Here is a 14,841-nt window from a genome sequence, read left to right on the forward strand (position 1 = left end):
TTTTTAGAACTGTCAAAAAGATTTGCTAATATGTAATTTATATGAAAACTCGTTTCGGTTAACTCGCCTGCTTTTTATATTTCTATCCGATTTATTAAATAGAAATTGTGTTTTAAAATAACTGCTATATATGTTTTTCTAATAATTAGCTGGTGCTTTATTTCGTACATGGTGTGAAATAGTTTATTTTCAGTACAGGAAACTTCCCAATTACCTTAAACGCAGCTCACGTTATGCCAGAATACAAGCTAGTTTGATCTATTGCTTGTATTTTCAGATTTATCGTCTCAAATATGAATCCAATTAGAAATACCGGTAGCTTTGTCGTTCTATTCAGGATTTTCACTTGGAATTGTCCGACATTAATTGGATTATAGTTCATGTCATTTCAAATCTAACCTTTAATAACATGATAATACGAGTCAAGGCACACGTCTTCGTGAATGACACGATCTATACAGAACATAGAACTGATAGAACATAGGTATGTCTCAATGGATTGTTGATGTTGATAATATTAGTGTTCCGCAGTATGTGCGGCGACCACCCCTCGTTCACCAAGACTGAGCTGAACGCCAAAGAGCCGGCTGATGAGAAGGAGCAACCCATCCCGCTCTCGTTCGCCAAGCTCTCTACCACGGTAACCCGTTTAAGATATTAGCGTTTCTATTCGTAGCAAATATATATATAGTCCTTCTCGCCGTGTCCGACGATGGCGACTCCTCCAAATATTTTTAATTAGGAACATGGAACGCTCTAATATGACTTGCGAAGCCAAACTTGGTTTTGAAAATGCGATTGCATGGTGCGCAATGAAGCTGGCCGGCTGAGTTGAAGGTGTAGGTATACGAGGGCTTCGGTCGCGTCTTCGGTCGCAGCAAATGCATACTAGTAAACGTAAAAAGATGCTGGACTCTAACCTAAGGGCCACGGAACGCACGCTTCGCCGACCGCTATACATTTTGTTCTGACCAATGTATTACGGCCGGCGTCAGCGTCGGGCTTGCACGCGTGCGTTCCGTGGCCTCGGGTAAGCCTTTTCCTTGTCGAGCTAATTTGCTGGACTCTTTTTCACATCCAAGTAAGGCATATATATGTTTTCCGCTTTGGGAAATATTTTCTTCTCTTTTAAATTAGGCAGTTCACGGCTTAATAACACTTTTATGTTTGTATTTGCAGTCAGCTCGCTCCCTGCGAACCTCGCCTCGCCACGGACGCAAGTCCGGACACGCGTTGGACGTAACGCGCCGCGTTTCTCGCGAAAGACTGATCGACCCTCAAGGCCACAGCGGCGCTCTCGTGACAGGTATACTATTTAAATAATACATCTTCCTGATCTCACTTCAGTAGTTATCTGTCTTGCTGAGTGCTAGGAGAGTTTGGATGAGCTGTTCTTGAGTCAACTGAACTAGCCGCGCTTGATTCAGTCTCTGTGGCTTTGCCGCAATGCTCAAAAAAGCTCCGGCCCCGGCAAATAGGCACGTCCAGTGAAAAAGTGTAGTATTTCTTCTTTGCTCGCGTATTAGAAGAGAGAGATTGTCACAGCTCCTGGATAACTATCTCCTAGCAAATTAGAACTTAATATATGTTACCTATGTACACGTCATTAAGAAATGTAGTCTAATCACAAAGTGGACAAAAGCACAATCGCCTGGGCAAGACAACATCTCTCGTTTATATCTTGTTTCGTCTAAGTAGTTTGGTTTAGAAGTTGCATACGCAATAGTAAAGCATGTTTATTTTGCAGCGGCCCTGGGCACCTTCCGCTGGCCGCCGTACCTGCTGACGGTGTGGGTGATAGTGCTGGTGCTGACACACGCGCTGCATTGCCTCGTCAGCTGCCTCGGGCGCGTGATGCCTCGCCTCCGGTATATTCATTACTTTACTAGCACACACATAGCTTCGATTAGGTTTGCAGCGGCCCTGGGCACCTTCCGCTGGCCTCCGTACCTGCTGACGGTGTGGGTGATAGTGCTGGTGCTGACACACGCGCTGCATTGCCTCGTCAGCTGCCTCGGGCGCGTGATGCCTCGCCTCCGGTATATTCATTACTTTACTAGCACACACATAGCTTCGATTAGGTTTGCAGCGGCCCTGGGCACCTTCCGCTGGCCGCCGTACCTGCTGACGGTGTGGGTGATAGTGCTGGTGCTGACACACGCGCTGCATTGCTTCATCAGCTGCCTCGGGCGCGTGATGCCTCGCCTCCGGTATATTCATTACTTTAGTAGCACACACATAGCTTCGATTAGGTTTGCAGCGGCCCTGGGCACCTTCCGCTGGCCTCCGTACCTGCTGACGGTGTGGGTGATAGTGCTGGTGCTGACACACGCGCTGCATTGCCTCGTCAGCTGCATCGGGCGCGTGATGCCTCGCCTCCGGTATATTCATTACTTTACTAGCACACACATAGCTTCGATTAGGTTTGCAGCGGCCCTGGGCACCTTCCGCTGGCCGCCGTACCTGCTGACGGTGTGGGTGATAGTGCTGGTGCTGACACACGCGCTGCATTGCCTCGTCAGCTGCCTCGAGAGCGTGATGCCTCGCCTCCGGTATATTCATTACTTTACTAGCACACACACAGCTTCGATTAGGTTTGCAGCGGCCCTGGGCACCTTCCGCTGGCCGCCGTACCTGCTGACGGTGTGGGTGATAGTGCTGGTGCTGACACACGCACTGCATTGCCTCGTCAGCTGCCTCGAGCGCGTGATGCCTCGCCTCCGGTATATTCATTACTTTACTAGCACACACATAGCTTCGATTAGGTTTGCAGCGGCCCTGGGCACCTTCCGCTGGCCGCCGTACCTGCTGACGGTGTGGGTGATAGTGCTGGTGCTGACACACGCGCTGCATTGCTTCATCAGCTGCCTCGGGCGCGTGATGCCTCGCCTCCGGTATATTCATTACTTTAGTAGCACACACATAGCTTCGATTAGGTTTGCAGCGGCCCTGGGCACCTTCCGCTGGCCTCCGTACCTGCTGACGGTGTGGGTGATAGTGCTGGTGCTGACACACGCGCTGCATTGCCTCGTCAGCTGCATCGGGCGCGTGATGCCTCGCCTCCGGTATATTCATTACTTTACTAGCACACACATAGCTTCGATTAGGTTTGCAGCGGCCCTGGGCACCTTCCGCTGGCCGCCGTACCTGCTGACGGTGTGGGTGATAGTGCTGGTGCTGACACACGCGCTGCATTGCCTCGTCAGCTGCCTCGAGAGCGTGATGCCTCGCCTCCGGTATATTCATTACTTTACTAGCACACACACAGCTTCGATTAGGTTTGCAGCGGCCCTGGGCACCTTCCGCTGGCCGCCGTACCTGCTGACGGTGTGGGTGATAGTGCTGGTGCTGACACACGCACTGCATTGCCTCGTCAGCTGCCTCGAGCGCGTGATGCCTCGCCTCCGGTATATTCATTACTTTACTAGCACACACACAGCTTCGATTAGGTTTGCAGCGGCCCTGGGCACCTTCCGCTGGCCTCCGTACCTGCTGACGGTGTGGGTGATAGTGCTGGTGCTGACACACGCGCTGCATTGCCTCGTCAGCTGCCTCGAGCGCGTGATGCCTCGCCTCCGGTATATTCATTACTTTACTAGCACACACACAGCTTCGATTAGGTTTGCAGCGGCCCTGGGCACCTTCCGCTGGCCTCCGTACCTGCTGACGGTGTGGGTGATAGTGCTGGTGCTGACAGACGCGCTGCATTGCCTCGTCAGCTGCCTCGAGCGCGTGATGCCTCGCCTCCGGTATATTCATTACTTTACTAGCACACACACAGCTTCGATTAGGTTTGCAGCGGCCCTGGGCACCTTCCGCTGGCCTCCGTACCTGCTGACGGTGTGGGTGATAGTGCTGGTGCTGACACACGCGCTGCATTGCCTCGTCAGCTGCCTCGAGCGCGTGATGCCTCGCCTCCGGTATATTCATTACTTTACTAGCACACACACAGCTTCGATTAGGTTTGCAGCGGCCCTGGGCACCTTCCGCTGGCCTCCGTACCTGCTGACGGTGTGGGTGATAGTGCTGGTGCTGACACACGCGCTGCATTGCCTCGTCAGCTGCCTCGAGCGCGTGATGCCTCGCCTCAGGTATATTCATTACTTTACTAACGTAATCCTAGCTTTGATTGCTGCCATTTTAATTATTTGGTAACTCCAGCAATGTTTTGTGAATTGTCGTGTAACGATATGTTGTTGAGTGCTTTATCGGGATAGAACCGCTGTTTGTCTGCCTCTATGTTTACAGATGTAGGTAGTGCATAATTGTCTTCCTTCGTATTTTCTCTTTTTTGAGGTTGCATCAGAGAGTACTCTATTTTAGAGTCATAAATCGTGCGACCATGTACCTATTCTGCTTTTGCGTTATAAAAATGAAACATGGTGCAGACATAGGGCCTTACTACGCACTTTACGTCTTAATTTGATACCTTTAGACCTTTTTATCATATTTCCAGAAACCTATGCGAGTACCTCCGCTCATGCACCGAGCACCAATGGCACTCGAGCGCCACCAACCGCCTCTGCCCGGCCGCGCTCGCCGCGCTCACCGCAGCGCTCTACGCGCTCTACTGCAGCCTCTACGTGTTGTACGCGGTCGCCCTGTGGTCCGTGGAGCCGCTGACGGACGAGAAGGACGGTTCGGTGGAGACCAAGGTCACGGATTACGATGAGAACGATGTTTAGCTTGAAATAGCTCTTATTGAGCCGGAATAAAAGCTTCAAAAGATTTGTTTTGTTTCACTTAGAAAGTATTTGACCAACCAGGAATAGATTATTCTAAGATTAGGTTAGGTTTAACCTATTTGGTCTGTTAGCGTGCAATAAAAAAACTACAAGACGTGGGCAAAGGTATAAATATAAAGGTAAATAATAAACACGCCTTTCGATTCCTGTTCGCATTAGGGGCTATTCATAAATTACGTCATTTCAAATTAGGGGGGGGGGGGTCTGGACATCGGATGATGGTAGCATTACGTAGGAGGAAACGGGGTCATTCGAAGCATGATTTAAGGGGGGGGGGTCAAAAATCGTCAATAAACGATGACGTAATTTATGGACAGCCCCTTAGCGTAATGCAAAGCAAAGATAATAAGTAATTAATTATTATTAAAAAAATAGCCTATGTACGTCCCACTGCTGGGCACAGGCCTCAAGCATGAGAGGGTTTGGGCTATAGTCTCCACGCTGGCCCAATGCAGGTTGGGGACTTCATATACATATTTATATATAATTAATTATTACATATTTTTCATGATATAGGAGGCGAACAAGCAGAGGAATCGCCTAATGTATGACCATTAACACCTGCAACACCATAGGGGTTGTAAGTGCTTTGCCGGACTTTACGATGGGAGTATGCTCTTCACCATAAACAAATTAATAAGAAACAATTACATGTTGTAAGTGAATATTATACATGTTTTCATGAGTTACTGTCAATTTATGCCTCTAACACAGGTATCGAGTTTCTTGCCTAGTCTAATATTGTTGTATATCGTAACTATAACTCTTATTGAGACGGAATAAAAGCTTCAAAAGATTTGTTTTGTTTCACTTAGAAAGTATTTGACCAACCAGGAATAGATTATTCTAAGATTAGGTTAGGTTTAACCTATAACGTATTTAAAGCAAACAAAGGGAATTAAATAAAGAAAACATTTATTTGAACAATAAATAATATTAAGTAACTAAAAATAAAAGCAACAGGAACCAACTTCGGCAATCAATATTTTATTTTATTGTTAAAGGTCACTCATTTTTGAACGAAATCTAAGCTTCCTTACTTTTCCAACGGATTTACGTACAATAACTACGTAAAATAATAAAATAGCCTAACAATAAAAACAAACTAAATTATTCGGGCCTCTCACTAGGGGGGACGAACATCAGAAACAAACTATGTCTTTTGCTACTATAACCATTGTATAACAACAAATACTAAAAACAACATAAAATAAATATTTAAGTGGGGCTCCCATACAACAAACGTGTTTTTTTTGCTGTTTTTTGCGTAATGGCACGGAACCCTTCGTGCGCGAGTCTAACTCGCACTTGGCCGGTTTTTTATGTTTTAATTAGTCGTTTTTTGGCTGGAAAATTTAAAAATTTGGGACACTGGAATGGGAGTTCTAACAGACAATCTTAAAACGTAAAAAGTTGATAATACATACAAGACATAGGTACCTAAAAACATTGTAATACAGTCAGTAGCAAAAGTTGCTAAGCGAGCGAGGTGTTCAAAACGATCTTGACGCGACGTTATTGTTAAGAGAATAAGAGCGAGTCAAGGGCATTTTGAACACCTCGCCCGCTTAGCGACTCATCTATGCTACCAAAGAGAATTTAAAATATAGAGTTACTGTCATGGTAAATTATGAAGCTACAGTACATTTACTGTCATCTTTCGACAGAAGATCAAACCTGTTAGAACGCCATTTGAATTTGATCATTATTCTTTCACTGATATGTGTTAACTTGTTAAATGTTAATATTTACGCCATCTACTCGAGAGTAGGCCAAAGGTATGGTGCAATCTTTTCGAGCGATGGCGCCATAACCTTTGGCCTACTGTCGAGTAGATGGCGTTAATTGCAATATTTAACAAGTTAACAGATATCAGTGAAAGAATAAGGATAAAGTCAAATGGCGTTCTAACAATTTTAATCTTCTGTCGAAAGATGGCAGTAAATTAACAGTGGCTTCATAATTTACTTTGACAATCCGCCTCTATACACTCTTTGATGCTACTGAGCAAAACAGCATGCTAAAACATTCCCATGTATAGTTATGTAACAGTTTGCTGTAGACATCAGCACGCAACTCGTATCCCCAAGCGTACCATCCAACTCGCGGCTACGTCTTCAACTCTCTAGGAGAAAGAAATAGATTGTCCTGACAACTGGATCAGTAAACTTTTTCCTGTTACTCGTTGCCATGGTTACGTTACCCACGTTCTCCTGGGTCACTCTTAAAATCCTGGTTTTATGCTATTTAAAATCTCAAAACATGTTTTGTGGTTTCCATAATGTGTTACCTACATACTAAGCATGTAAGTAGAACGTGTTGCAACATGTTTTCTAACAAACTGTGCTATTATTATCCCCTGGCTAATGGGACAGAATAACAACAAGAAATAATTGAACCACCTGGGCGCCATTCATTTATTACGTAAGACGATTTTTGCCAGTTCTTGACCCCCTCCCGCCTCTTAGAAAGGGACAGCATGATCCCTGAATCGCTGTCAATCTTCGGTTTTGTAGGAAGTGTCCTTTCTGTACGGTAGTACTATTATTTATTCTGTGTCCCCAGGCACAACACCTGCCTGGAGAGAGTACTCTCTATTATGCCTCTCTACGTTCCTAGAGATGCAATGGAATAGTACTTACAGCTTGGTCTTTTTCTTCGGTGCCCTTGTTGGTGGTCCGCAGCTCGGCCTGCAGCGCGTCCACCCGCGACGACAACTCTTGTCTCGCGTCGCGCAGGGCGGACAGTTCTGGACTCGTCACTAACACTCGGAGATTGGTTATTTCGCGGGCTAACTCCGTTTTGTGAGACTCGATCTCCGTCTGAAACAACGTATTTATTTGCATGTCAAATATTAGCTCGAGAGTATCGTTACTATCGTCCACACTGTTAAAGATAGTTTATTATTCAAGTAGACATATATACAATGCGCTTATGAACGTCAAATAAAGCTACACTGGCTCTAACCCTACACTTCTGCCTTGAGAAGGTTTAATTGGAGGAGGGTATCCCAATATGGGGCCGGCAAGAAACTCGGAGGGACACATCTTTTTAAAACATTACATCTTATAATTAACTGACAATTCGTAAAGCTTTTTGTTATTAGTTATTATATTACAAAGACATAAGGTTGACAAGGTCCACCGACTCCACCGATTCGCAGATTAACTAACGTTGAATATCTGGGAAACCGAGGTTTACTCGGAAAACATATAAAAACTCAAAAATGCGCGTTTTCCCAGAGATAAGACCTAGCTAGATCGATTGTTCGCCCCAGAAAACCCCGTTTCCGAGATCCCCTAAATATACATACAAGAATTGCTCGTTTAAAGGATAGAAAGAATAAGATGTATAAATAGCAAAGTAAAGTAAATACTGCCTTACCAAAGCATCATTGATAGGTCTCTGCTTCTGCGCTTGCGTCGCCAGTTTCTGTTCCAACTCGGCGATGGCGCCGCTCTGAATATTCAGCAGTTCCTTAGCTCGAAGTAATTCCACGCCAGCGTCATGTTTTAGTCTGTCAATGAAAATCTGAATATTTATTCTGTAAATAGGCTGGCAGAACTAATTAATTAGACTTAAATAAGACGTTATAAAAACCTGTTTAATATCAACAAACTTCGAATCACCCCACACCTAGCAAATTCAAAGATTGAATATACACGATTTGAAGATAATATCACGATATGATTTGAGCCATGGCTCACGCCAGTGAAAAAATGGCGTCGCTGCGCAGTTGCGTCGCTTAGAGTTGACTAGACGCCGACGCTCGGGAGACGCTAGTGTGAGCCTAAATCTATAGAACTTTGCGTTACGGCATGGTGTCAATCGGTGTCGTAGCTTTAATATAGTAAGGTTACCTTCTGAGCTCCGCCAGTTCTGTCCTCAACGCGTGGCACTGTTCTGTCTTGGCATCCAGCTCCTTCTGCGCGTGCGCCTTGCTGTGGTCGAGCTGGGCCTGCGTGTCGCCCGCGCGGGTGCGTTCCACTTCTAGTTTGGACTTGAGGAGGGAGATCTCGCCGCGGAGCCGTTCCGTATTCTCTTGCTGCAAAAAATATAAAAATATATTTATACTCTGTATCTTTAGGTACTTAAATAAAAATAAACCAAATACAAAACCACCTGGATTTGTCCATGAACGACCTGACTTTAACCTACATTATTTGATCATGTAATGTTTCCATCTACCTTCAACTGGCTTAAGAAGCCATTTGAGGGTAGATTTTGTTTACTCGTTTTTAAATACCTAAAGATACAGACTATAGATTTGGTATGATATACAGGTACGCACTGCTAAGCTTTTCTGACTAATCGATAGAGGGGGATATCAAGACATATCTCCCGTGTGAAAAGCGCGAGTGACTAAAAATGCCCGAGATGAGCTGTAAAATTCGTTTAATGTCAAGACAGATCTCATCTTCGGAACGTCTGATTTTTTTAAATATTTTTTTTAATACTGGTTAACAGGGTAAACTCCTTTTATGGCTTCATAAAAATTGTCGTTTTTCGAGGTTGTACTTCTATGATAAATGCGATTAGGATGTTGTCATTTTGAGATATTGCCGTTCTAATTTGTGTGATATTGAAGAAAAATACAACTTAATTGTGTTACCTCTGCCTGAAGCAGTTTGGCATTCGGCTCGTCCTGCCCCGAGGGCATGAGTTGGCGTTCGAGCGTAGCGAGGCGTGCTTTGTGCTGCATCTCACGTTGTTGTAGCTCCAGCTCGGATTGCATCGCGCTTTCTAGGCGCTTCTTTAGGATCTGGATCATATTTGAGTCTTGGTTCTGAAGAAAACTAAATAGTTAATAAAGTGGAAAACAATGAATAACCCCATGGTCTAATAAAACATGGTCTTCCATTCCCAGAGTGACACGGGCCTACGTCACAATAACATTGCCACTTTATTTCAACATACAACATGTTACATGGGTACATTATACCTATGGTTAATAAGTTAAAATATTTCTTTATGATTTTATAATTTTCATTTATATGTATTTTAGCTTAAATTTTACAATAACACGTCATTTTTAATTACTCGTTAGCAATATCTTCCGATTCACAAAAGAAATTTCAGACTTTCGGGTAATTCTGTTTATACTACTGGCAACACAGGATAGCGCTGTGCACATTTGACAATTCGGATCTAGATAACTTCATGCCCTGACCGTCATCCTTGTCGAACGCGTGTTAATTGTTATTTCCTTCTCGCTCAGTGTCAGCAGTCGCAGTGTTTTCCAAACTTTTCACGTCGTAAGCTTGGTAATTAATGTGTAACTGTGAATTAGTTTTTTAAACGTTTGTCTTGTATAGATAAATAAAGTTTAATTTAATACATTAGATTTGTTTTATTTTACTATGTTTCTACATGAATAACTTAAAATTAATGCCGTTAAAATAATTTTCACTGTTGGTTAAAATTCTCCCACATTTCAAAGTTTGAGAACCTGTAAACGTCAATTTTGAACTCCTGTTAATTTGGTAAACAGCAGTCAGAAGAATTAAATGCGTCGAGCGATTATTTAATTGCTTAGTTATTGAAAATGTTAGATTGAATGAATCCACCAAAGTCTCCGTCTCCGTCTCCAAACTAACAACTGACACTGAAAGACTGACATTTGTGTAACCCTGATAAAGTAAATATTGCTTTAAATATGGTTTTTAAGGACTTCGATAGCGCAATGAAGATCATCTGCCCAAATCGTTGCGCCATCTATTGAACCTAGACGTACGGTAAATCTCCATAAGTTTAACTAGATGTCGCTAGTAAGTAGTAGTAAGAAAGTCATACCTGTAAAGTCTCCGCGCTCTCCTTGTGTGTGAGCAGCAGCAACTGCAGGCGCCCGCAGTTGTCCTTTTCTGCCTGCAGGCGTAGTTTGGCCGCCTGCCAGTCCTGCACTAGCTTGTCACGTATTCTGAAACAATGTGTTTTATTTTGAAACCAAATGTTTTCACTAAGCAAATACCGGTGAAAGAAGTTAGCAAAAATAAATTATATTTTTTAAATAACGCTTGATCTGAAATTAAAAGAAAAACTCGGTCTCAATTTGACAGTAAAGAAAATTGCATTATACGCTATAGATTCTGTGCTCTGTGGTAACTGGGCATATAGAACTGAACTGAATTGTCAAACGGCTTTTGGCAAACTGAGTTACCGCATACGTATACGTCATCTGTCAAACTCAAAGCAGGAATTTGTCTTAGACTTTACAGGTCGTTTCACGAAAGCTGGCACGAATGGAATGAACGAAACTTTCATTATGTGAGTTACACAGGTATCGGTATACAGTCAGAGCCGCCATTTTATTGGTGAATGTCATACACACAGTTATTTTCATTCACTCATTCGTTCCATTCGTGCCAGCTCTTGTGAATTGATCTGTACACATCTAATACAATCTTTGATTTCACTCAAGCAGTTGACGTCCCAGAACCACAAAAAGAAATGGTATCACCTATAAACGAAATACAAAGGAAAAAATGAGCAAGGCCTCCAGTGCCCGGGGCTGGAATCGAACCAAAGTCCTCCGTTTACGCGACAAATGCCTGTACCGCTCGGCCACCCGGGCTCGGTGGCATGGGTCGAAATTTCCAAGTACATATATGACAATTTCCCCCATTCCGTTATTTACCTGTTGAGTTCCGTGATGAGAGCGTCCTTGTCCTTGAGCCTCGCTTCCAGGATGTTGACCTGCATGACCAGCTTGTCGTTCTCGGACTTGAGACGGTTCATGCGGTCTGAAGATGTCGAGTGGATCGAGCTCGATGATCTAAATGAGAAGTGGTCTCACCTGTTGATTTCCGTGATGAGAGCGTCCTTGTCCTTGAGCCTCGCTTCCAGGTTGTTGACCTGCATGACCAGCTTGTCGTTCTCGGACTTGAGACGGTTCATGCGGTCTGAAGATGTCGAGTGGATGGAGCTCGAGGATCTAAATGAGAAGTGGTCTCACCTGTAGAGTTCCGTGATGAGAGCGTCCTTGTCCTTGAGCCTCGCTTCCAGGTTGTTGACCTGCATGACCAGCTTGTCGTTCTCGGACTTGAGACGGTTCATGCGGTCTGAAGATGTCGAGTGGATGGAGCTCGAGGATCTAAATGAGAAGTGGTCTCACCTGTTGAGTTCCGTGATGAGTGCGTCCTTATCCTTGAGCCTCGCTTCCAGGTTGTTCACCTGCATGACCAGCTTGTCGTTCTCGGACTTGAGACGGTTCATGCGGTCTGAAGATGTCGAGTGAATGGAGCTCGATGATCTAAAAAATAGTAAAAGAAAATAAATAAATCATCAATTCGTGAGTCATTTCATAGAGTTTAAACATCTATTTAAAGTATTTTTGTAGCACAATGGATAGATTTTAAATTAATAACGAAAAAAAAGTCATCAAAAAAATTATAGATTAAACACAAGTTATGTTAATTAACTTAAATAATATTATTTTACGGCTAAGCATAGAAGAAATAATAATAACTCACTTTGAAGAATTCAAAGCGAGTCTTGGAATGTCTTCGTGTTCGTCGCTACTCCCTGATAGAATCTGAAACAAAGAAATGATTACTAAATATTTTAGATGGTTTTGGTACAAGTAAAATACGTACAACACAAGAAAATACGCCTAAAGTATGTACACATATTTACAAATAAAAAATGGGAGCTAGCTCGGCGCCGGATGGTAGGGTGACCAGAAGGCTGGTGGCATTGCCGCGCTGAATGGCAATGCCAATTCGCTGGGCAAGGAAGTACCCAGCCCTCTGGTCACCCGTAGCATCATTGAGACGCTTCGCTAGCTCCCTAGTTTTAATTTTAGTTTTAATTTTAGTTTTAATTTTAATGCTTAGTTTATTTATTTTGTTAATACTGTTTTGCTTTGTTAATACAATAATCACGATAAAATTACGATGCAAATAAAATAAATAAAAAGATTGCGACATTAAAGAAAATAGGCCTCCTTTGAACTTTTTAGCACGATCATCGCAGTGGTTCTCTTGCGAGCTTGCACCATTCAACTGTAAATGCAAGTACCATTGTATTTCACAGTCTGCTCAGTTATAAATATTCGTCTACAATTAAAATGTCTTGTGATGAATTCCGACCTGTTCCATAATGTCCTGATCAAGTTGATGAGAATAGTCGAGTTGGTCTCGCAGAGCGCGTTCCAGTTCCGCAGTGGGAGACCTCGTCCCGCTCACGACCAGTGCGCGTTGCTCCGATGAACATTGTTGTCCGGTTTCGCGTAGTCTACACACAAAATTCACACTTGTATAGTCAGAAGTAACTAATATACTCATGGTTTAATTTAGAGGATCGCAAAAAAAAAAATTGTTACTGATTTTGAAATTACTTTAGGTAATCCAGTAATTAAACCCTTTTTTTTGCGTTCCTCTAAATTCGACCATGAGTGTAGAAGGGTGTGGTCCAGATTTACACACGCTTACCTCCCCTCTCCCAAGAGTTAAATTGGCAGCCAAAGGACCTTATATTATTAAATGTTACCCGCCGAGAACTTTAGAGAATCTAACTTTATCTTTTAAGAACTGAATTTACAATAAGTTGTGCTGAGATAGTTTAACACCTCGTCCACTTAGCAACTTCTGTAGGTGACGCTGATTGTATTCCGTATAGGGTGACTGCTATAGTTATTGGCCATATACTAGTAAAGTAAACAAATTAGAAAGTTTCTTTTTAATACATAATAGTAGAGATTATAAGATATAAAAATCTCTCAAAGAACTTATGGAACACTGTTATATTCCTTCATTAATAGTCAGTGAAATGTATGTTACCTGTCTACTAGATCTCTTAAGTCTTGGACCTCCGCCTCCAAGTCCTGGCATTTCTCAGCCTTCTCATGTAGTTTCATCTTCAGCTCCGACACGTCAGATTCTTCCCGTATTCTGCAAAAATAAGGGAATTTTACCTTTTGAACGCCACAGACCGCAATTGACGTCAACGCAAAATCGTGACATTGACGCCAAAGACGGCATTTACCGTCGATCGTTTTTTTGATGAAAATCTACTGAAAAACACCCCACTTTTAGGTTGGCATTATTTATTCACAAAACTAAATTTTACCCCCGTGGCGTCACTGGCGTCAGTGGCACGGTAAATGGATGCGCCGTTTGGCGTTCAAAAGCAATTCAAAAGGTTAACAACATCCAAAGAACGATTAGTGCAACCAAACTCAATGTTTAATTAAAGGTTTCGTTTTTAGGGTTCCGTACCCAAAGGGTAAACACCCTATTACTAAGACTCCTCTGTTTGTCTGTCTGTCACCAGGCTATATGCTCATGAACCGTGGTAACAAGACAGTTTAAATTTTCACAGATGATGTATTTCTGTTGCTGCTATAACAACAAATACTAAAAAGTACGGAACGCTCGGTGGGCGAGTCCGGCTCGCACTTGTCCGGTTTTTTCTAAAACATGCTTTCAAAATTTGACTTTTACGTGATGACAGAGGAATCCAATTCACTCGTAGTTCCATTATGAATCAAGTGTACTCTAGAAATACGAGTAGGAAACTATGCCATCAGGACAGTGTTTTACCCATCATGTAGAAACACTGTCCTGATGGCATACTTTCCTCGTTCATTCCATAATGTATGAACAATACTACATCTACATGAACGATACTTCAAATTTTAGTACATGCACATAATACATAGTACATTACGATACAAGTGCGAAAAATAGGAAATTCGCAACGAGTGGCGATAAATTAAAACACGACCGAAGGAAGTGTTTTAAATCGACACGAGATGCGAATTACCTACTCGCACATGTATCGTACCGCGTTTTACAGTAGGTACATATAGTACTTTAAATTTTCGACGCAGTTATGTAACGTGCTTATTATCGCACTCGTGCGGTAAAGTAGCACCATATGTACGTGTACTGTAATAGTTATTTACGATACAAGTGCAGAAAAGAGGAAATTCGAATTACCTATGTATTCGTACGTGTATCGTACAACGTTTTACAGTATATATGGCCCTTTAAACTTTTGACATACGCACGAAAAGTGCTATTTTACGCACTAGTGCGGGAAAATAGGACCATATGTACTGTAATAAATAATTAACAAACAGGTAGCATAACTTAGA

At 43.0% G+C, this 14,841-nt stretch overlaps 1 protein-coding gene across 1 annotated transcript in view; it reads right to left on the reverse strand.

The window, feature by feature from the left end:
• The window catches only part of LOC134797818 (golgin subfamily B member 1), a 108,653-nt gene that overhangs the window by 4,304 nt on the left and 89,508 nt on the right, over positions 1–14,841 (reverse strand). Inside the window, exons 25-33 of the mRNA XM_063770188.1 lie at positions 13,523–13,633; positions 12,833–12,977; positions 12,215–12,276; positions 11,380–11,517; positions 10,539–10,662; positions 9,358–9,531; positions 8,606–8,790; positions 8,130–8,262; positions 7,388–7,567 (exon numbers count right to left, since the gene is read on the reverse strand). Coding sequence (XP_063626258.1) covers positions 7,388–7,567; positions 8,130–8,262; positions 8,606–8,790; positions 9,358–9,531; positions 10,539–10,662; positions 11,380–11,517; positions 12,215–12,276; positions 12,833–12,977; positions 13,523–13,633 — 1,252 coding nt within the window. The remainder of the gene's footprint in view (positions 1–7,387; positions 7,568–8,129; positions 8,263–8,605; positions 8,791–9,357; positions 9,532–10,538; positions 10,663–11,379; positions 11,518–12,214; positions 12,277–12,832; positions 12,978–13,522; positions 13,634–14,841) is intronic.

The sequence above is a fragment of the Cydia splendana genome, chromosome 15 (genome assembly GCF_910591565.1).
Source record: "Cydia splendana chromosome 15, ilCydSple1.2, whole genome shotgun sequence".
In the NCBI taxonomy this organism is placed as follows: Eukaryota; Metazoa; Arthropoda; class Insecta; order Lepidoptera; family Tortricidae; genus Cydia; species Cydia splendana.